General features: G+C 45.3%; 1 protein-coding gene across 1 annotated transcript in view; it reads left to right on the top strand.

Annotated features, from left to right (window-relative positions):
• LOC118391564 (inactive tyrosine-protein kinase PRAG1-like) overlaps positions 1 to 18,166 on the top strand; it is a 43,015-nt gene extending 24,849 nt beyond the window's left edge. The window contains exons 4-7 of the mRNA XM_035783065.2: positions 3,007 to 3,173; positions 6,416 to 7,185; positions 14,470 to 14,739; positions 14,912 to 18,166. Of these exons, the coding sequence (XP_035638958.1) occupies positions 3,007 to 3,173; positions 6,416 to 7,185; positions 14,470 to 14,739; positions 14,912 to 15,718 (2,014 nt within the window). The 3' untranslated portion in view covers positions 15,719 to 18,166. The remainder of the gene's footprint in view (positions 1 to 3,006; positions 3,174 to 6,415; positions 7,186 to 14,469; positions 14,740 to 14,911) is intronic.

The raw sequence follows: 18,166 nt of genomic DNA, 5'->3' as shown, positions 1-18,166 counted from the left end.
ATCCACATCGATGGAACAGTAGTGGAGAGGGTAGCTAGTTTTAAGTTCCTCGGCATACACATCACAGACAAACTGAATTGGTCCACTCACACTGACAGCGTCGTGAAGAAGGCGCAGCAGCGCCTATTCAACCTCAGGAGGCTGAAGAAATTCGGCTTGTCACCAAAAGCACTCACAAACTTCTACAGATGCACAATCGAGAGCATCCTGGCGGGCTGTATCACCGCCTGGTACGGCAACTGCTCCGCCCTCAACCGTAAGGCTCTCCAGAGGGTAGTGAGGACTGCACAACGCATCACCGGGGGCAAACTACCTGCCCTCCAGGACACCTACACCACCCGTTGTTACAGGAAGGCCATAAAGATCATCAAGGACATCAACCACCCGAACCACTGCCTGTTCACCCCGCTATCATCCAGAAGGCGAGGTCAGTACAGGTGCATCAAAGCTGGGACCGAGAGACTGAAAAACAGCTTCTATCTCAAGGCCATCAGACTGTTAAACAGCCACCACTAACAGTGAGTGGCTGCTGCCAACACACTGTCATTGACACTGACCCAACTCCAGCCATTTTAATAATGGGAATTGATGGGAATTATGTAAATATATCACTAGCCACTTTAAACAATGCTACCTTATATAATGTTACTTACCCTACATTATTCATCTCATATGCATATGTATATACTGTACTCTACATCATCGACTGCATCCTTATGTAACACATGTATCACTAGCCACTTTAACTATGCCACTTTGTTTACTTTGTCTACACACTCATCTCATATGTATATACTGTACTCGATACCATCTACTGTATGCTGCTCTGTACCATCACTCATTCATATATCCTTATGTACATGTTCCTTATCCCCTTACACTGTGTATAAGACAGTAGTTTTGGAATTGTTAGTTAGATTACTTGTTGGTTATTACTGCATTGTCGGAACTAGAAGCACAAGCATTTCGCTACACTCGCATTTAACATCTGCTAACCATGTGTATGTGACAAATAAACATTTGATTTGATTTGAAGACGTTGGGGGAGTGCTAAGCTGACATGGATTTTTTTTTAAAGGACATTTTGGATCATTTAGCTATTGGATTTTGAATTTTAGGACCCCTTTTTAGGTATCAAAAAAGAAAAAACAAATATTGGAAATATTTAGAAATGTACAACTGAAGCCCATAGAAACGCATTGAATAACACATTCATGGGGCGGCAGGGTAGCCTAGTGGTTAGAGTGTTGGACTAGTAACCGGAAGGTTGCAAGTTCAAATCCCCGAGCTGACAAGGTACAAATCTGTCGTTCTGCCCCTGAACAGGCACTGTTCCTAGGCTGTCATTGAAAATAAGAATTTGTTCTTAACTGACTTGCCTAGTTAAATAAAGATAAATAAATAAATTCATAAATGGCAAAAAGGACCGTCAATAAAATAAATCATAAGAAACAAGGTTTTGAAAAACTATACTTTCTATCAAGCCGGTGAGACCGTAACTCCCACTCCCCTCAACCCTGATGCTTCTTTAAATGATGTGTGTCAACAGTTCCATAGCACTGTTGTTTACTTATTACATATTAGTTGTAAGTACTGAGCTCCAAACAAATGGAGATGGATTACCCCATACACTGCCATTTTTGAAGGTGATTTATGCTATAGCCTACAATACAAATGAGACGACACACACACACACACACACGCACACACACACCCTTATGTCTCCGTCTCATTTCCACTGTCTCATCATCATACGCCTTTGTTTGGTCTGACAAATGGTTGTGGGTTTTGCTCTGCTCATGTATGAGGGTACACACACACCTGCACTGCTGTTGAGGGGATTTACGGTGTGATTGAAGTTTAAAGACCTAGTGGATAGAGCAATAGAGCCAGTCAATCTGAGCTGAGATGAAGGATCCGGGGCTATGCTCTTTTTGACCCATTAACCAGCTAGAATGAAGCAATTGAATAGCAATGAGATTCAGATTTGCCTAGTCTGTCACTCAGCCTAATTGGACCACATGATTAGGAAAACTACCCCCAGAGGGTATCAGGGCCTCCTTTACATTCAGATAGGAGCTATCATGGCATGGGAAAGCAAAAAATGGATTCCTCTATATGTTTTAGGGTACAGTGTAGGATGTTGGCAGGGAAATTACTCTAATGGAAAAGTGGAAGACGTTTTCAAAAATGTCATTATTCCCTAGCTCCAGGAAGTATATGTATTGTCTCTTTTTCATGACTTGGCACTGAGAAGACTGTATTATTATTTATCTTAAAGGGAAACTACACTCAAACTATCTTTTTGGTCTTTTTTTTCATTAGTCCACTGTTGATACAGTCTCAAAATGTATATCATGATGATCTGACAAGTGACACTTTGGTTCTTGAAAGTTCAATATCTTGAAAACCTGACTGCTGGACATGCAAAACATTTTGTCTCTATCGATAGTGGACGAATGAACAAAATACCGAAAGATTTTTGATGAATTTTTCCTTTAAGAGACACAGCAATAACAAGCATTCACTCAGCCAGAAGAGTGTTCCTCTCCCAAGAGGAAGTGAGACTAGTATCTGACGTTTCATGTGTTCTTGTGAAGAGTGGAGGCAGTTTACCTCAAGTAGTGGCTGAACCATCTCATTTACATCCAGATATGTTGAGATATCTAGATGAGATGGAGGGGAAACTATCCCTCAGCCTGAAGCAAAACTGACAGGCAGCACAACACACACACACTTTACCTGTTCGCTGAAATTACACAAGAGAACTAACATGTTCGGTTGAACAAGTTGTAAGAGCGAACACTGTCTGTTATTGTTTTTGAGCTGCAATAGAGACATTTTGTTAGGTGTTTGCAAGCCGTGTGAGCATCAGACAGTTTTGATAACAGTGGTAATTTGTTTTTAATGGTGGGAAGCTGTTGTGTTTAACTTCCTGGTTATGGAAATGAGAAGGCACCAAACATCCTCCCCCAGAGTAAATATCCTCTGTTACGCTCTCTGCAGGGTGTCTGGTAAGATGAGCCAGAGCAGTGTGGAGCTGGACCACTGCAGCCAGCAGGGCTCTGTCGAGAGCCTGACCAACAGTCTCCGTGGCCTGGGGAGCAGCAGCCTGCCTACAGCCTCCACCGACAGCTTGCCTGGAGACACCAACAGAGCCCTCTCTGATTCTGGTGAGTAAATGTTAAAGCCTCCTTCGACAGCTTGTCTGCAGACTCCAACAGAGCCCTCTCTGATTCTGGTAACTGTTATAGCCACCTGCCGGGACATATAACTAGGGCCAGGAGATCTGCGAGAAAACAATGTTGTTTTGAGAGCAACTACACATATAATATCTGGTGCTGTTGGTATGGTGCCACAGAGTTGGTCCGGGGGGGTAAATGTGGTAAGGAAAAACGCACCCTTACACCATGTGACCTGACCAGAAAAAAAACCAGTGCCTTACATTTAACAACCACCACCACCAACAGGAAGGAATTGGTTGGTTGTTGTTTGACATTTGCCTGTTTTTCCATTTGTGGCAGTCAAATGGTTCTACTAGAAGCATCTAACGAGGTGGAAAGTGAGAAGTCAATGAGAAGGGGAAAAGGCCCACAGAGATGAGGTTATTACGGTTATACTAACAGCTACTGCAGATATGAGGTTAAAGTAACAGATGACTTTATAGTAACATATGAGGTTATAGCATTTTAACCTAGTTATTTTGTGTGTATTTATTTGTAGGCTATGAGTGACATTATTAAATTCATATAGTTCTGTTTTTGTCTCGAGTAGCTTCTGCTTTCACAACAGCTAAAACAATACCAAAAATACCAAATAAACTCAGCAAAAAAAGAAACGCCCCTTTTTCAGGACCCTGTCTTTCAAAGATGATTTGTAAAAATAACTTCACAGATCTTCATTGTAAAGGGTTTAAACACTGTTTTCCATGCTTGTTCAATGAACCATAAAGAATTCATGAACATGCACCTGTGGAACGGTCGTTAAGACACTAACAGCTTACAGATGGTAGGCAATTAAGGTCACAGTTATGAAAACTTAGGATACTAAAGAGGTCTTTCTACTGACTGTGAAAAACACCAAAAGAAAGATGCCCAGGGTCCCTCATCTGGGTGAACGTGCCTCAGGTATGCTGCAAGGAGGCATGAGGACTGCAGATGTGGCCAGGGCAATAAATTGCAATGTCCGTACTGTGAGACGCCTAAGTCAGAGCTACAGGGAGACAGAATGGACAGCTGATCATCCTCGCAGTGGCAGGCCAAGTGTAACACCAGCACAAGATCGGTACATCCGAACATCACACCTGTGGGACAGGTACAGGATGGCAACAACAACTGCCCGAGTTACACCAGGAACGCACAATCCTTCCATCAGTGCTCAGACTGTCCGCAATAGGCTGAGAGAGGCGACAGAGTTTTACCTCGTCAGCTCGGGGATTAGATCTAGCACACTTTCGGTTACTGGCCCAACGCTCTAACCACTAGGCTTCCTGCAGCCCCGATATGAGGTTGTAGTGACAGATATGAGGTTTATAAAGGTTATAGTAAAATAAGTAGTTTCCTCTTTTAGACTGAGTGTGTGTGTAAGTACGTCTGTCAGCCTTTGTTTTGAGATGTGTCATTTTCCACAAAGAGTGTGTGTGACCCTGCACGCTGCTGACTGAGGTCTGACGCACCTTCGTTTGGTTTGGCGTCACCCGTCTTCATCTCTCCATATATGGTCTAAAGCCCAGTGGATGCGGCCCAAATAGCACCCTATTCCCTATCTAGTGCACTTCTTTTGACCAGGGCCCGATACGGCTCTGTTCAAAACTATTGCACTATATAGGGAATATGGTGTGCGAATTGGGACATAGTCAGTGACTCCCAGACAGTCTGTAATTGCCTCACTTCCTGGGAAGTGTTTGAAGAGATAATTATGGGACTGTGATAACTAGGAAAATAAGGGCTTTTGCCACTCCATGCATACATGCAATCTTTCCTTTAGATTTCCCCCCTGGAAACCTACTCATTTAGTGTCGCATTGGGAGCACAGCCTATCTATGCAGCCTTTACCATCAACAACCACACAATTATCTGTCTCTCTGGGGAAGACTGTGGAGTTTCACATTCTTTATAGTCTACTCTTTAATTCACTATTTCCTAATGGTACAGCATGGCAGACACTGTGACCATCTTGAACCTTAAATTGTGCACCAACTCACTCTAAACTTGTCACTTCACCCTCCGAGGGAACGTTGAATAGATTGTGTGTGTGTGTGTGTGTGTGTGTGTGTGTGTGTGTGTGTGCTGACTGATATGACTAAGTCATTATAGGGAGGGCCACGGTGACAGGATGGGTGCAGCTACTACGAATAGCCTGCTGAGCTGCTGCCACCCAGTCAGATGCTGTTGGGGTGTGGATAATGTACTGTAGATTTATGGGTGAGGGTATGCTAATGTATTTACTGTTTATCGGTACTATCAGTGATTTTCAAAGGTTTAGAAGGTTTTACTTCAGTGATTGACATGTGGTTGTTTTACCTACCTTCATTGAATGCACTGATTTGTAAGTAGCTCTTAATAATAGTTTACAGGTAAGGGGTAATGTATATGTTTGTAGGGGGTAATGTACTATATGTTTGTAAGGGGTAACGTACTATATGTTTGTAGAGGGTAATGTACTATATGTTTGTAGGGGGTAATGTATTATATGTTTGTAGAGGGTAATGTACTATATGTTTGTAGGGGGTAATGTACTATATGTTTGTAGGGGTAATGTACTATATGTTTGTAGGGGGTAATGTACTATATGTTTGTAGGGGGTAATGTACTATATGTTTGTAGGGGGTAATGTATTATATGTTTGTAGAGGGTAATGTACTATATGTTTGTAGGGGGTAATGTACTATATGTTTGTAGGGGGTAATGTACTATAGTTATGTGGGTAAGAGGTAATATAGCTTTATGGCTAGAGAGGCATTGGGACACAACGCTCCCATTTATAAGAATCAGTACAGGCACCTGAGGCACTAGCTCTTCTAGTTAAACAGTAACTGACTTAACTGTCGCTAGTAATCTCCTCACTCTGCTTATTACTGCCTCTGCACTCAGTCTGTATCAGCCTGAACCCTTGTTGACCGACTGTACCTGTTCTATACTAATCCTGTTTATGGTGTGTGTGTTCACTTAAACTGACTGATGGGCATTATTTTGAACAATTTTTATCTGTGCTGTGGCAATTTGATTTGTGTTTTTTTTTTATATAAGTGAGGGAAGTTGTTTGAGCAGAGAAGTGTTGATTCCTTTAGTAGTTCTCCAGTCATGTGTTTCAGGATAGAAAACATTTTCTTAGTGTAATATCTTCTCTTGTGTCTGTGTTACGTGTAAGTGTGATGTTCAACATGAATACTGATGTATTGCATCTCTCTCTGCAGGTTCCCATGATGCCCCTCGTCTGTCGTGCACCTCGCCATTTCCCAGAAGCCCGATGGCCTCATCCCCAGGGTCTCCTCACGCTGACCCGTTCTCTAGCAACACCCTATCCAACCAGCTGCAGCCACCGCCCCTACCCGAAAAGAAAATGGTGAATCGCGCCGTATCCGCCCCTGACAACATGGCCGGGAAACCCTTAGTCCGGGCCTACCCCTGCTTCCTTTTCACCGGTGGCTCTGAGAGTAATGTATCCCGTCCTGACATCCCATCCCTGTCCAGCCTTCCATCCTCCCCCGTGGACCCTCGGGCCATTTATTCCTCCTCTGAGTCCTTAGAGCGCTGTCACACCCCTCTGGGACACCCCCTGCGCTCCCGGACCCTGGACGAACCCCTGAAAGTTCGGGGCCGACTAGGGGGTCACAGCCGAGGCAGCATCACCACCTCCTCCTCCCCCCAGCTCAGCGCCCCCCACCTCTCGGCCTCCGGACCCACACAGGGCTCCGGCCTGCAGCTGCAGACCCTGCTCAGTAACATAGACAGTAGAGAGGGAATCTACTCCAAGCTGGGAGGCCTATATGCTGAATCGCTGCGCCGCCTGGCTCTGAAGTGTGAGGACCACTTCACCCGCAGCCAGAAGAACCCGCTGAGGTTTGATGAGAGCAACTGGTCCCTGTTCAAATTGACCTGTAACAAGGCCAGCTGTAATGCGGGAGACGGTGTCTACTACTCTGCTGCCTGCGCCTCAGACCCATCCAACTCCTACGCAGTCAAGGTAACTGGAACACTGGCTCCCTTTCATCTCTATAGCTTTTATTTATGTAACCAGGAAGTCCCATTTAGGTTAGAAGACCACTTTCCCAATGGAAACCTGTCTCTCTATTTTCTGGAGATTTTTGGGGCCAAGGATGTCATGTAGTGCTTTGATATTTTTATTTATTTATTTATTTCAACCTTTATTTAACCAGGTAGGCTAGTTCAGAACAAGTTCTCATTTGCAACTGCGACCTGGCCAAGATAAAGCATAGCAGTTCAACACATACAACAACACAGAGTTACACATGGAGTAAAACAAACATACAGTCAATAATACAGTAGAACAAAAGAAAACAAAAAGTTTGTGCAAATGAGGTAAGATAAGAGAGTTAAGGCAATAAATAGGCCATGGTGGCGAAGTAATTACAATATAGCAATTTAAACACTGGAATGGTAGATGTGCAGAAGATGAATGTGCAAGTAGAGATACTGGGGTGCAAAGGGGCAAGATAAATAAATTATCTCTGAGCTGCTGGTGCTTAAAGCTAGTGAGGGAGATATGAGGCTTCAGCGATTCTTGCAGTTCGTTCCAGTCATTGGCAGCAGAGAACTGGAAGGAAAGATGACCAAAGGAGGAATTGGCTTTGGGGGTGACCAGAGAGATATACCTGCTGGAGTGCGTGCTATGAGTGGGTGCTGCTATGGTGACCAGTGAGCTGATATAAGGCGGGGCTTTACCTAGCAGAGACTTGTAGATGACCTGGAGCCAGTGGGTTTGGAGACGAGTAAGAAGCGAGGGCCAACCAACGAGAGCGTATAGGTCGCAATGGTGGGTAGTGTATGGGGCTTTGGTGACAAAACAGATGGCACTGTGATAGACTGCATCCAGTTTGTTGAGTATTGGAGGCTATATTATAGATGACATCACCAAAGTCGAGGATCGGTAGGATGGTCAGTTTTACGAGGGTATGTTTGGCAGCATGAGTGAAGGATGCTTTGTTGCGATATAGGAAGCCGATTCTAGATTTAACATTGGATTGGAGATTCTTAATGTGAGTCTGGAAGGAGAGTTTACAGTCTAACCAGACACATAGGTATTTGTAGTTGTCCACGTATTCTAAGTCAGAGGACTCTGGTGGTTAATATTCACATTGCAATAAGTGTGGAGACTAAACAAATGGGGGGAAAAAAAACCTGTTGAAATATGTGTGTCAGTCAATGAGAGACATGTCTAGAGGCATCTCCCTTAATTACTGTGAGAAGAACATCTTTGTAATCTGCAGCTCAAATTCAAACTCCCTGATTGGTCCTTACTCCCAAACTCTTATTGGACGGTGTACATTCTACTCCTCAATCAAGGTCATGCTCTTACCTCGTTAAACAATAAAACCTGTACAATGAAGTAAGCCAACATCTTAACGAGCCAAAACCTTAACGAGCTCTTAGACTGCTCAGAAGACCAAAGGGATCCTCAGCCGAGCCACAGACCCTCCACGTTGGTTGTGTGTCCTAAATGGCACTCTATTCGCTACATAGGGTACTACTTTTGACCATAGACTCGTAGTGCACTATAAAGGAAATGGGGTGCAATTTGGAACGTAGCCTGTGTTTGTTCTCACATCTAAGAGAAGGTCCTACCATTCTCGTGTTCCTCCAGGGCATGTTCTGTACTGTAGGCTGCTGTACTGAGGAGAGAGAGGAGGGTGTTACTGTAGGCTGCTGTACTGAGGAGAGAGAGGAGGGTGTTACTGTAGCCTGCTGTACTGAGGAGAGAGAGGAGGGTGTTACTGTAGGCTGCTGTACTGAGGAGAGAGAGGAGGGTGTTACTGTAGCCTGCTGTACTGAGGAGAGAGAGGAGGGTGTTACTGTAGCCTGCTGTACTGAGGAGAGAGAGGAGGGTGTTACTGTAGCCTGCTGTACTGAGGAGAGAGAGGAGGGTGTTACTGTAGCCTGCTGTACTGAGGAGAGCGAGAGAGGGTGTGCTCTGCATTCATTTTGACTGACCTTTGTCCCAAAGTCATTAGCAATGTGTAAAAGCAACATGTAAATCCAGAGCTGTGTGTCAAGAGGCCTCGCTGCCTGAGGCTCTGTAGTCTTGCCTAATGCCTCTAGGTCCATTAATCTTTTCATGCCAGCCAGGATTTACAGTTCAGACACACCCCTGTTGTCAAGGCCTACATACAACCACCCTTACACACACATTCTTTCTCTCACACAAATACACTACCCACAAACACACATGGCAGCAGCTCTGTGATGTGACTGCGTAATGAAATCATCCAGTCCTCATATTAAATCATCAATCTGTCGTGTTACAGTTAAATCACTATGGCAACGTCCCAAATGAACCATATTCATTATCACTATGGCTACGTCTCAAATGAACCATATTCATTCAAATGAACCATATTCATTATCACTATGGCTACATCTCAAATGAACCATATTCATTATCACTATGGCTACGTCCCAAATGGAACCGTATTCATTATCACTATGGCAACGTCTCAAATGAACCATATTCATTCAAATGAACCATATTCATTATCACTATGGCTACGTCTCAAATGAACCATATTCATTATCACTATGGCTACGTCTCAAATGAACCATATTCATTCAAATGAACCATATTCATTATCACTATGGCTACATCTCAAATGAACCATATTCATTATCACTATGGCTACGTCTCAAATGAACCATATTCATTATCACTATGGCAACGTCTCAAATTAACCATATTCATTATCACTATGGCAACGTCCCAAATGGAACCGTTTTCATTATCACTATGGCAACGTCCCAAATGGAACCGTTTTCATTATCACTATGGCAACATCTCAAATGGAACCGTATTCATTATCACTATGGCAACGTCTCAAATGGAACCGTATTCATTATCACTATGGCAACGTCTCAAATGGAACCGTATTCATTATCACTCTGGCAACGTCTCAAATGGAACCGTATTCATTATCACTATGGCTACGTCTCAAATGGAACCGTATTCATTATCACTATGGCTACGTCTCAAATGAACCGTATTCATTATCACTATGGCTACGTCTCAAATGAACCGTATTCATTATCACTATGGCTACATCTCAAATGAACCGTATTCATTATCACTATGGCTACATCTCAAATGGAACCGTATTCATTATCACTATGGCTACATCTCAAATGGAACCGTATTCATTATCACTATGGCTACATCTCAAATGAACCGTTATTTAAAAAAATATATATATATTTCACCTTTATTTAACCAGGTAGGCTAGTTGAGAACAAGTTCTCATTTGCAACTGCGACCTGGCCAAGATAAAGCATAGCAGTGTGAACAGACAACACAGAGTTACACATGGAGTAAACAATTAGCAAGTCAATAACACAGTAGAAAGAAAAATGGGCAGTCTATATACAATGTGTGCAAAAGGCATGAGGAGGTAGGCGAATAATACAATTTTGCAGATTAACACTGGAGTGATAAATGATCAAATGGTCATGTACAGGTAGAGATATTGGTGTGCAAAAGAGCAGAAAAGTAAATAAATAAAAACAGTATAAAAACAGTATGGGAATGAGGTAGGTGAAAATGGGTGAGCTATTTACCTATAGACTATGTACAGCTGCAGCGATCGGTTAGCTGCTCGGATAGCTGATGTTTGAAGTTGGTGAGGGAGATAAAAGTCTCCAACTTCAGCGATTTTGCAATTCGTTCCAGTCACAGGCAGCAGAGTACTGGAACGAAAGGCGGCCAAATGAGGTGTTGGCTTTAGGGATGATCAGTGAGATGCACCTGCTGGAGCGCGTGCTACGGATGGGTGTTGCCATCGTGACCAGTGAGCTGAGATAAGGCGGAGCTTTACCTAGCGTGGACTTGTAGATGACCTGGAGCCAGTGGGTCTGGCGACGAATATGTAGTGAGGGCCAGCCGACTAGAGCATACAAGTCGCAGTGGTGGGTGGTATAAGGTGCTTTAGTGACAAAACGGATGACACTGTGATAGACTGCATCCAGTTTGCTGAGTAGAGTGTTGGAAGCCATTTTGTAGATGACATCGCCGAAATCGAGGATCGGTAGGATAGTCAGTTTTACTAGGGTAAGCTTGGCAGCGTGAGTGAAGGAGGCTTTGTTGCGGAATAGAAAGCCGACTCTTGATTTGATTTTTGATTGGAGATGTTTGATGTGAGTCTGGAAGGAGAGTTTGCAGTCTAGCCAGACACCTAGGTACTTATAGATGTCCACATATTCAAGGTCGGAACCATCCAGGGTGGTGATGCTAGTCGGGCATGCGGGTGCAGGCAGCGATCGGTTGAAAAGCATGCATTTGGTTTTACTCACGTTTAAGAGCAGTTGGAGGCCACGGAAGGAGTGCTGTATGGCATTGAAGCTCGTTTGGAGGTTTGATAGCACAGTGTCCAATGACGGGCCGAAAGTATATAGAATGGTGTCGTCTGCGTAGAGGTGGATCAGGAATCGCCCGCAGAAAGAGCAACATCATTGATATATACAGAGAAAAGAGTCGGCCCGAGAATTGAACCCTGTGGCACCCCATAGAGACTGCCAGAGGACCGGACAGCATGCCCTCCGATTTGACACACTGAACTCTGTCTGCAAAGTAATTGGTGAACCAGGCAAGGCAGTCATCCGAAAAACCGAGGCTGTTGAGTCTGCCGATAAGAATATGGTGATTGACAGAGTCGAAAGCCTTGGCGAGGTCGATGAAGACGGCTGCACAGTACTGTCTTTTATCGATGGCGGTTATGATATCGTTTAGTACCTTGAGTGTGGCTGAGGTGCACCCGTGACCGGCTCGGAAACCAGATTGCACAGCGGAGAAGGTACGGTGGGATTCGAGATGGTCAGTGACCTGTTTGTTGACTTGGCTTTCGAAGACCTTAGATAGGCAGGGCAGGATGGATATAGGTCTATAGCAGTTTGGGTCCAGGGTGTCTCCCCCTTTGAAGAGGGGGATGACTGCGGCAGCTTTCCAATCCTTGGGGATCTCAGACGATATGAAAGAGAGGTTGAACAGGCTGGTAATAGGGGTTGCGACAATGGCGGCAGATAGTTTCAGAAATAGCGGGTCCAGATTGTCAAGCCCAGCTGATTTGTACGGGTCCAGGTTTTGCAGCTCTTTCAGAACATCTGCTATCTGGATTTGGGTAAAGGAGAACCTGGAGAGGCTTGGGTGAGGAACTACGGGGGGGGCGGAGCTGTTGGCCGAGGTTGGAGTAGCCAGGCGGAAGGCATGGCCAGCCGTTGAGAAGTGCTTATTGAAGTTTTCGATAATCATGGATTTATCGGTGGAGACCGTGTTTCCTAGCCTCAGTGCAGTGGGCAGCTGGGAGGAGGTGCTCTTGTTCTCCATGGACTTCACAGTGTCCCAGAACTTTTTGGAGTTGGAGCTACAGGATGCAAACTTCTGCCTGAAGAAGCTGGCCTTAGCTTTCCTGACTGACTGCGTGTATTGGTTCCTGACTTCCCTGAACAGTTGCATATCACGGGGCTATTCGATGCTATTGCAGTCCGCCACAGGATGTTTTTGTGCTGGTCGAGGGCAGTCAGGTCTGGAGTGAACCAAGGGCTGTATCTGTTCTTGGTTCTGCATTTTTTGAACGGAGCATGCTTATCTAAAATGGTGAGGAAGTTACTTTTAAAGAATGACCATGCATCCTCAACTGACGGGATGAGGTCAATGTCCTTCCAGGATACCCGGGCCAGGTCGATTAGAAAGGCCTGCTCACAGAAGTGTTTTAGGGAGCGTTTGACAGTGATGAGGGGTGGTCGTTTGACTGCGGCTCCGTGGCGGATACAGGCGATGAGGCAGTAATCGCTGAGATCCTGGTTGAAGACAGCGGAGGTATATTTGGAGGGCCAGTTGGTCAGGATGACGTCTATGAGGGTGCCCTTGTTTACAGAGTTAGGGTTGTACCTGGTGGGTTCCTTGATGATTTGAGTGAGATTGAGGGCATCTAGCTTAGATTGTAGGACTGCCGGGGTGTTAAGCATATCCCAGTTTAGGTCACCTAACAGAACAAACTCTGAAGCTAGATGGGGGCGATCAATTCACAAATGGTGTCCAGGGCACAGCTGGGAGCTGACGGGGTCGGTAGCAGGCGGCAACAGTGAGAGACTTGTTTCTGGAGAGAGTAATTTTCAAAATTAGTAGTTCACTGTTTGGGTATGGACCTGGAAAGTATGACATTACTTTGCAGGCTATCTCTGCAGTAGACTGCGACTCCGCCCCCTTTGGCAGTTCTATCTTGACGGAAGATGTTATAGTTGGGTATGGAAATCTCTGAATTTTTGGTGGCCTTCCTGAGCCAGGATTCAGACACGGCAAGGACATAGGTATTCATTATCACTATGGCAACGTCCCAAATGGAACCGTATTTATTATCACTATGGCTACATCTCAAATGAACCGTATTCATTATCACTATGGCTACATCTCAAATGAACCGTATTCATTATCACTATGGCTACATCTCAAATGAACCGTATTCATTATCACTATGGCAACATCTCAAATGAACCGTATTCATTATCACTATGGCTACATCTCAAATGAACCGTATTCATTATCACTATGGCAACATCTCAAATGAACCGTATTCATTATCACTATGGCTACGTCTCAAATGGAACCGTATTCATTATCACTATAATGAATATATTCATTATCATTACCATTATCATTAACATATTCATTATCACTATGGCTACATCCCAAATGGAACTGTTTTCATTATCACTATTCATTTTATAGTGTACTACTTTTTACCAGGGCCTATAGGACTCCCGTCAAAAGTAGTGCACTAAGTAGGGGAAAGGGTGCCGTTTGGGACGTAGACTGTGTCATATCAGGGCTCAGCTGTGTTTGTAAAGTGGGAGAGATGGACAGGCTGCCACACTTCCCAATATAGTGCACTTTATAGGGAATACGGTGTCATTTGGGACATAACCACATTGTTTGGCTTTACTCGTATTAAACATGGTGAAACTCATTCATGGCTGCTTGTAGTTAGACTGGTAGACTTATGGAATTACTGTCTGTCTGCTACTACTGGATTGAAAACAAGATCTAAATGAATGAAGGATTTAAAGCTTGTTGACAGCAAGTGGGGATAATATTCCAGTCTCTTACTTAACCAGGGAAGAAATATTTCCTCACTGTGTACATTGTGCTCTAACCCTCCCCCTCCAGATATCTAAGAGCCAGGCAGACATTTTCCTCCACATGATTATGCCTGTTTCTATTCTAACCACAGTGTCTCTCCTCTTCTCTCGGCAGATCTGTAAGAGCCAGACCTCAGAAGCCAAGCAGGGTCACCTCTACAGCCTGTCCGTCCAGCAGACCGTCCCTCCCCACTTCAACCTCCAGCAGGACTGTGGCCACTTCATAGCCTGCGTGCCCCGGAGCATGCTCCCTGCTGATGAGGCCTCGCTGCCCCCCAGTCCCAACCCCACGCAGGGGGACAAGGAGCGTGTGGTGGTTATCACCCGGGAGGTGCCACAGCAGACTACGGCAGACTTTGTCAAGGAGTGGGCGTCCGTTCACCAGGTATGATTGTGCCCGTTGAAACATCTCATTTCATTGCATCTTATCTTAAGGAAGGCCCCTAGCGTGGAACGTTGACTGAATGGTGTGATGTTCACCATTGTGGACATGGAATGAAAGACGCAAATATTGCTTTTGCCTGCCAGCGTCTCATTTGTATTTGTTTTCCCAACAGGCCCAGCCGGAGGTGTACGAGCGGTGGGTCTGCTTCCTCCTGCTGCAGCTGTGTGACGGTCTGGACCATCTAAAGGAGCATGGGGTGACACATCGAGACCTTTGTCTGGAGAACCTCCTCCTGGTCCCTCACCGCCGCCCCCCGCAGGCCAACCCCAATGCCCCACACGACCAGAAGCACCTCCCCCGCCTGGTCATCTCCAGCTTCGCCAAGGCCAAGCAGCGGAACACTGAGGACTCTGCCCAAAATGACCCCCGCCTCAAACGTAACCACGCCCGCCTAGCCCCGGAGATCGTCTCGGCCGCCCAGTACCGGAAATTTGACGAGTTCCAAACCGGTATTCTAATCTATGAGCTCCTCCACCAGCCGAACCCGTTTGAGGTCAGCCCGAAACTGAAAGAACAGGACTACAGCTGTGAGGACCTGCCGCCCATCCCTCCAGTCTCTCTCTACTCCGCTGGACTCCAGAGACTAACCCGGCTACTCCTCCAACCGGACCCCATTAAACGCATCCACATTCAGGAGGCCAAGCGGGTGCTGCAGAGCCTGCTGTGGGGCCCCCGGAAAGACCTGATGGAGCAACAGCAGTGGGGAGACAGGCTGGGCCCCGGGGAAGGGCCCCGCCACGAGGGCCTCCTCAACTGGTTGGACGTGAAGAGAGCGCTGCTGATGATGAAGTTCGCAGAGAGGTCTCTGGAGCCGGAGAGGAACGCAGAGTTAGAGGACTGGCTGTGTTGTCAGTACTTCAGCTCTGCTCATCCTCTGTCCCTGTGTCATACAGCTGAACTACTCTACTCACTCAAGTGACTGACACACTGACCGGACAGACTGTCTGAATCCCAAATCAACCCCAAACGCCTACCCTCTAGGTACTCCTGGAGATCTGAAAGGATTGGATAGGTTTGGGGGTGACTGTGTTAGTGTGTAGAGACCATGAGCTGCCATGGGTTTCCCCTGTATGTCTCGGAGGATACACAGTGACACAATGTGAACCTGTCTGCTTTTCACTCAAATGCATGAAAGTAACAAGGCATCACTCACTTTCCTGTCCATTCAGCTTCTACTTATACTGTATGTCTAAAGACTGCTGTTGTTTTACTTTACTGTATGGACTAAGACACAAACCCGCTGGTAAGGAACCGTCCCAAAAGCCCAAGCAGGCCAGCGATGGGCAGAACAGGAGTCTCACTTGCCAGAATCAGAGCTCACTGTTCCACCACAGACACAGCAGCTGTGAGAGCTAAGCATGGAATGGAGGAGTGACTTAACGCAGGAAGACCTCTATTTACTTACCTATTTAGTATTGATGAACAGTCAGTATACACACCTGCCAAGACGTTTCAAGTGTTATGTTTTATATTGTCCTTATCAATAGGACTACTTGCCCTTTCAAACAAAAGCTCTCGTCCTCACTTTATCCATGTCCAGCAACTCTTGACATATGTTTGATTGTGCCTGTGCAGCTAGCTAATTTTGATTTGCTTTCACACATTGGTTTTATGTTACACACAGGCATTGACACTGGCGTGTATTGAATTGTGCATACACATTCATACCAGTGTGTTGAAATTGAGTGAACTGGTTCCTGAAGGTTACCTTGTCTACAGCTCAGTTTAGAGTGGTTGGTGTTGTATCTCTCCTTGTTAATCCACGAGGAGGACATGTATTGGTTAGAAAGGTGGCCATCTTGAAACCAAAGCTGTTTTGATTGGCCTAGATGGGATGGTAACCATGGAAACGGTGTGACATGAACCAATCTAAAACGTGTACTGCCTAATGCCACAAAATACAGTATGCATATCATTAGTTAAGTGATACTAAGACAGCCAGTACCACCACTGCTATGGTCCCACTTACCCCAATACTTACCTTTTTTAAAGAGATACTCCGGTACTTTTGTATACTTTTAGCCAGTAGTTCAGAAATTAGCGCTCACGAGCCAAAAGTGGTCCCTGAAAATGGCTTACTATGTCACCATATGTGCAGATACAGTATTTGCACCACATCATTGCTCTCACTCTCTGCTGTGTCCACTGAGCTGTTGGGCCTGCCCTGCAACCTCATTGGATAATGCTGGGCAGGCCTCTTGCTAGCTGTCACTTAAATGCAAGAGTGCTGAAACTCATTGGCTTTAACTCAAATTGCTATGTGGGGAAAATGGCCCGGAACAGCTTCAAGAAAAGTAACTTTCAAACTCGGGATTTTGTGGCTAATTGAGTTAAAACAGTAATTCTGTATGAACTACTCATTGACACATCCAGCCCAAAGCGGGAGGTTTAAAACATACTTTCTTAGTTGCCAAAGTCCGGAGCATGTCTTTAATGTCATCTTTAATTGTTGTTTTTGATATTATTAATTGTTACAGTGCCTTTACTTCTCCATATACATGTCATGGTGACTGAGAAACTCATTGTAAATCTTAACCCCTATGCTCCCTCTGTAATTTGTGAAACTGGATTTTCACAGAATGGTCTGGAGACGAACAGAACTTGTACATAAAGAGGTTGTAGATCAAATAGCGAGCCCCACCTCAAGCAGGTCTTAATAATTGCAATGGATAAGATCCATAGTGAATAGGTATCTATGATATCCAATCGTTTTAACCCATAGTAGTCACTGGAGGAAGGACTTTCTGTTTTTCTCTGCATCCTAAATGGCTCCCTATTCCATTCATAGTGCACTACTCCTGACCAGAGGCCCGTGTAGGGTAGTGCACTACTCCTGACCAGAGGCCCGTGTAGGGTAGTGCACTACTCCTGACCAGAGGCCCGTGTAGGGTAGTGCACTACTCCTGACCAGAGGCCCGTGTAGGGTAGTGCACTACTCCTGACCAGAGGCCCGTGTAGGGTAGTGCACTACTCCTGACCAGAGGCCTGTGTAGGGTAGTGCACTACTCCTGACCAGAGGCCCGTGTAGGGTAGTGCACTACTCCTGACCAGAGGCCTGTGTAGGGTAGTGCACTACTCCTGACCAGAGGCCTGTGTAGGGTAGTGCACTACTCCTGACCAGAGGCCTGTGTAGGGAAAAGGGTACCATTTGGAACACACTCGCTTCAACTTCTTCTTGTTTCACCAAGAATAAATCATTGATTATGGCCTGGGGCTGCAGGCAAACAGTCCACATTCTGTTCTATTCCACTGCTGTTATCATTAAGTTAATGGAAAAGATACTGGTCTCTGTGACCACTAACACATTGATTAATGTGAGCCTCGCCTGCATTCATCAATAAATTGTAAATATGTTTTCACACATGCA

This window comes from Oncorhynchus keta, chromosome 12 (assembly GCF_023373465.1).
Source record: "Oncorhynchus keta strain PuntledgeMale-10-30-2019 chromosome 12, Oket_V2, whole genome shotgun sequence".
NCBI classification, from domain to species: domain Eukaryota; kingdom Metazoa; phylum Chordata; class Actinopteri; order Salmoniformes; family Salmonidae; genus Oncorhynchus; species Oncorhynchus keta.
This window is presented reverse-complemented; position numbering and strand designations above follow the sequence as displayed.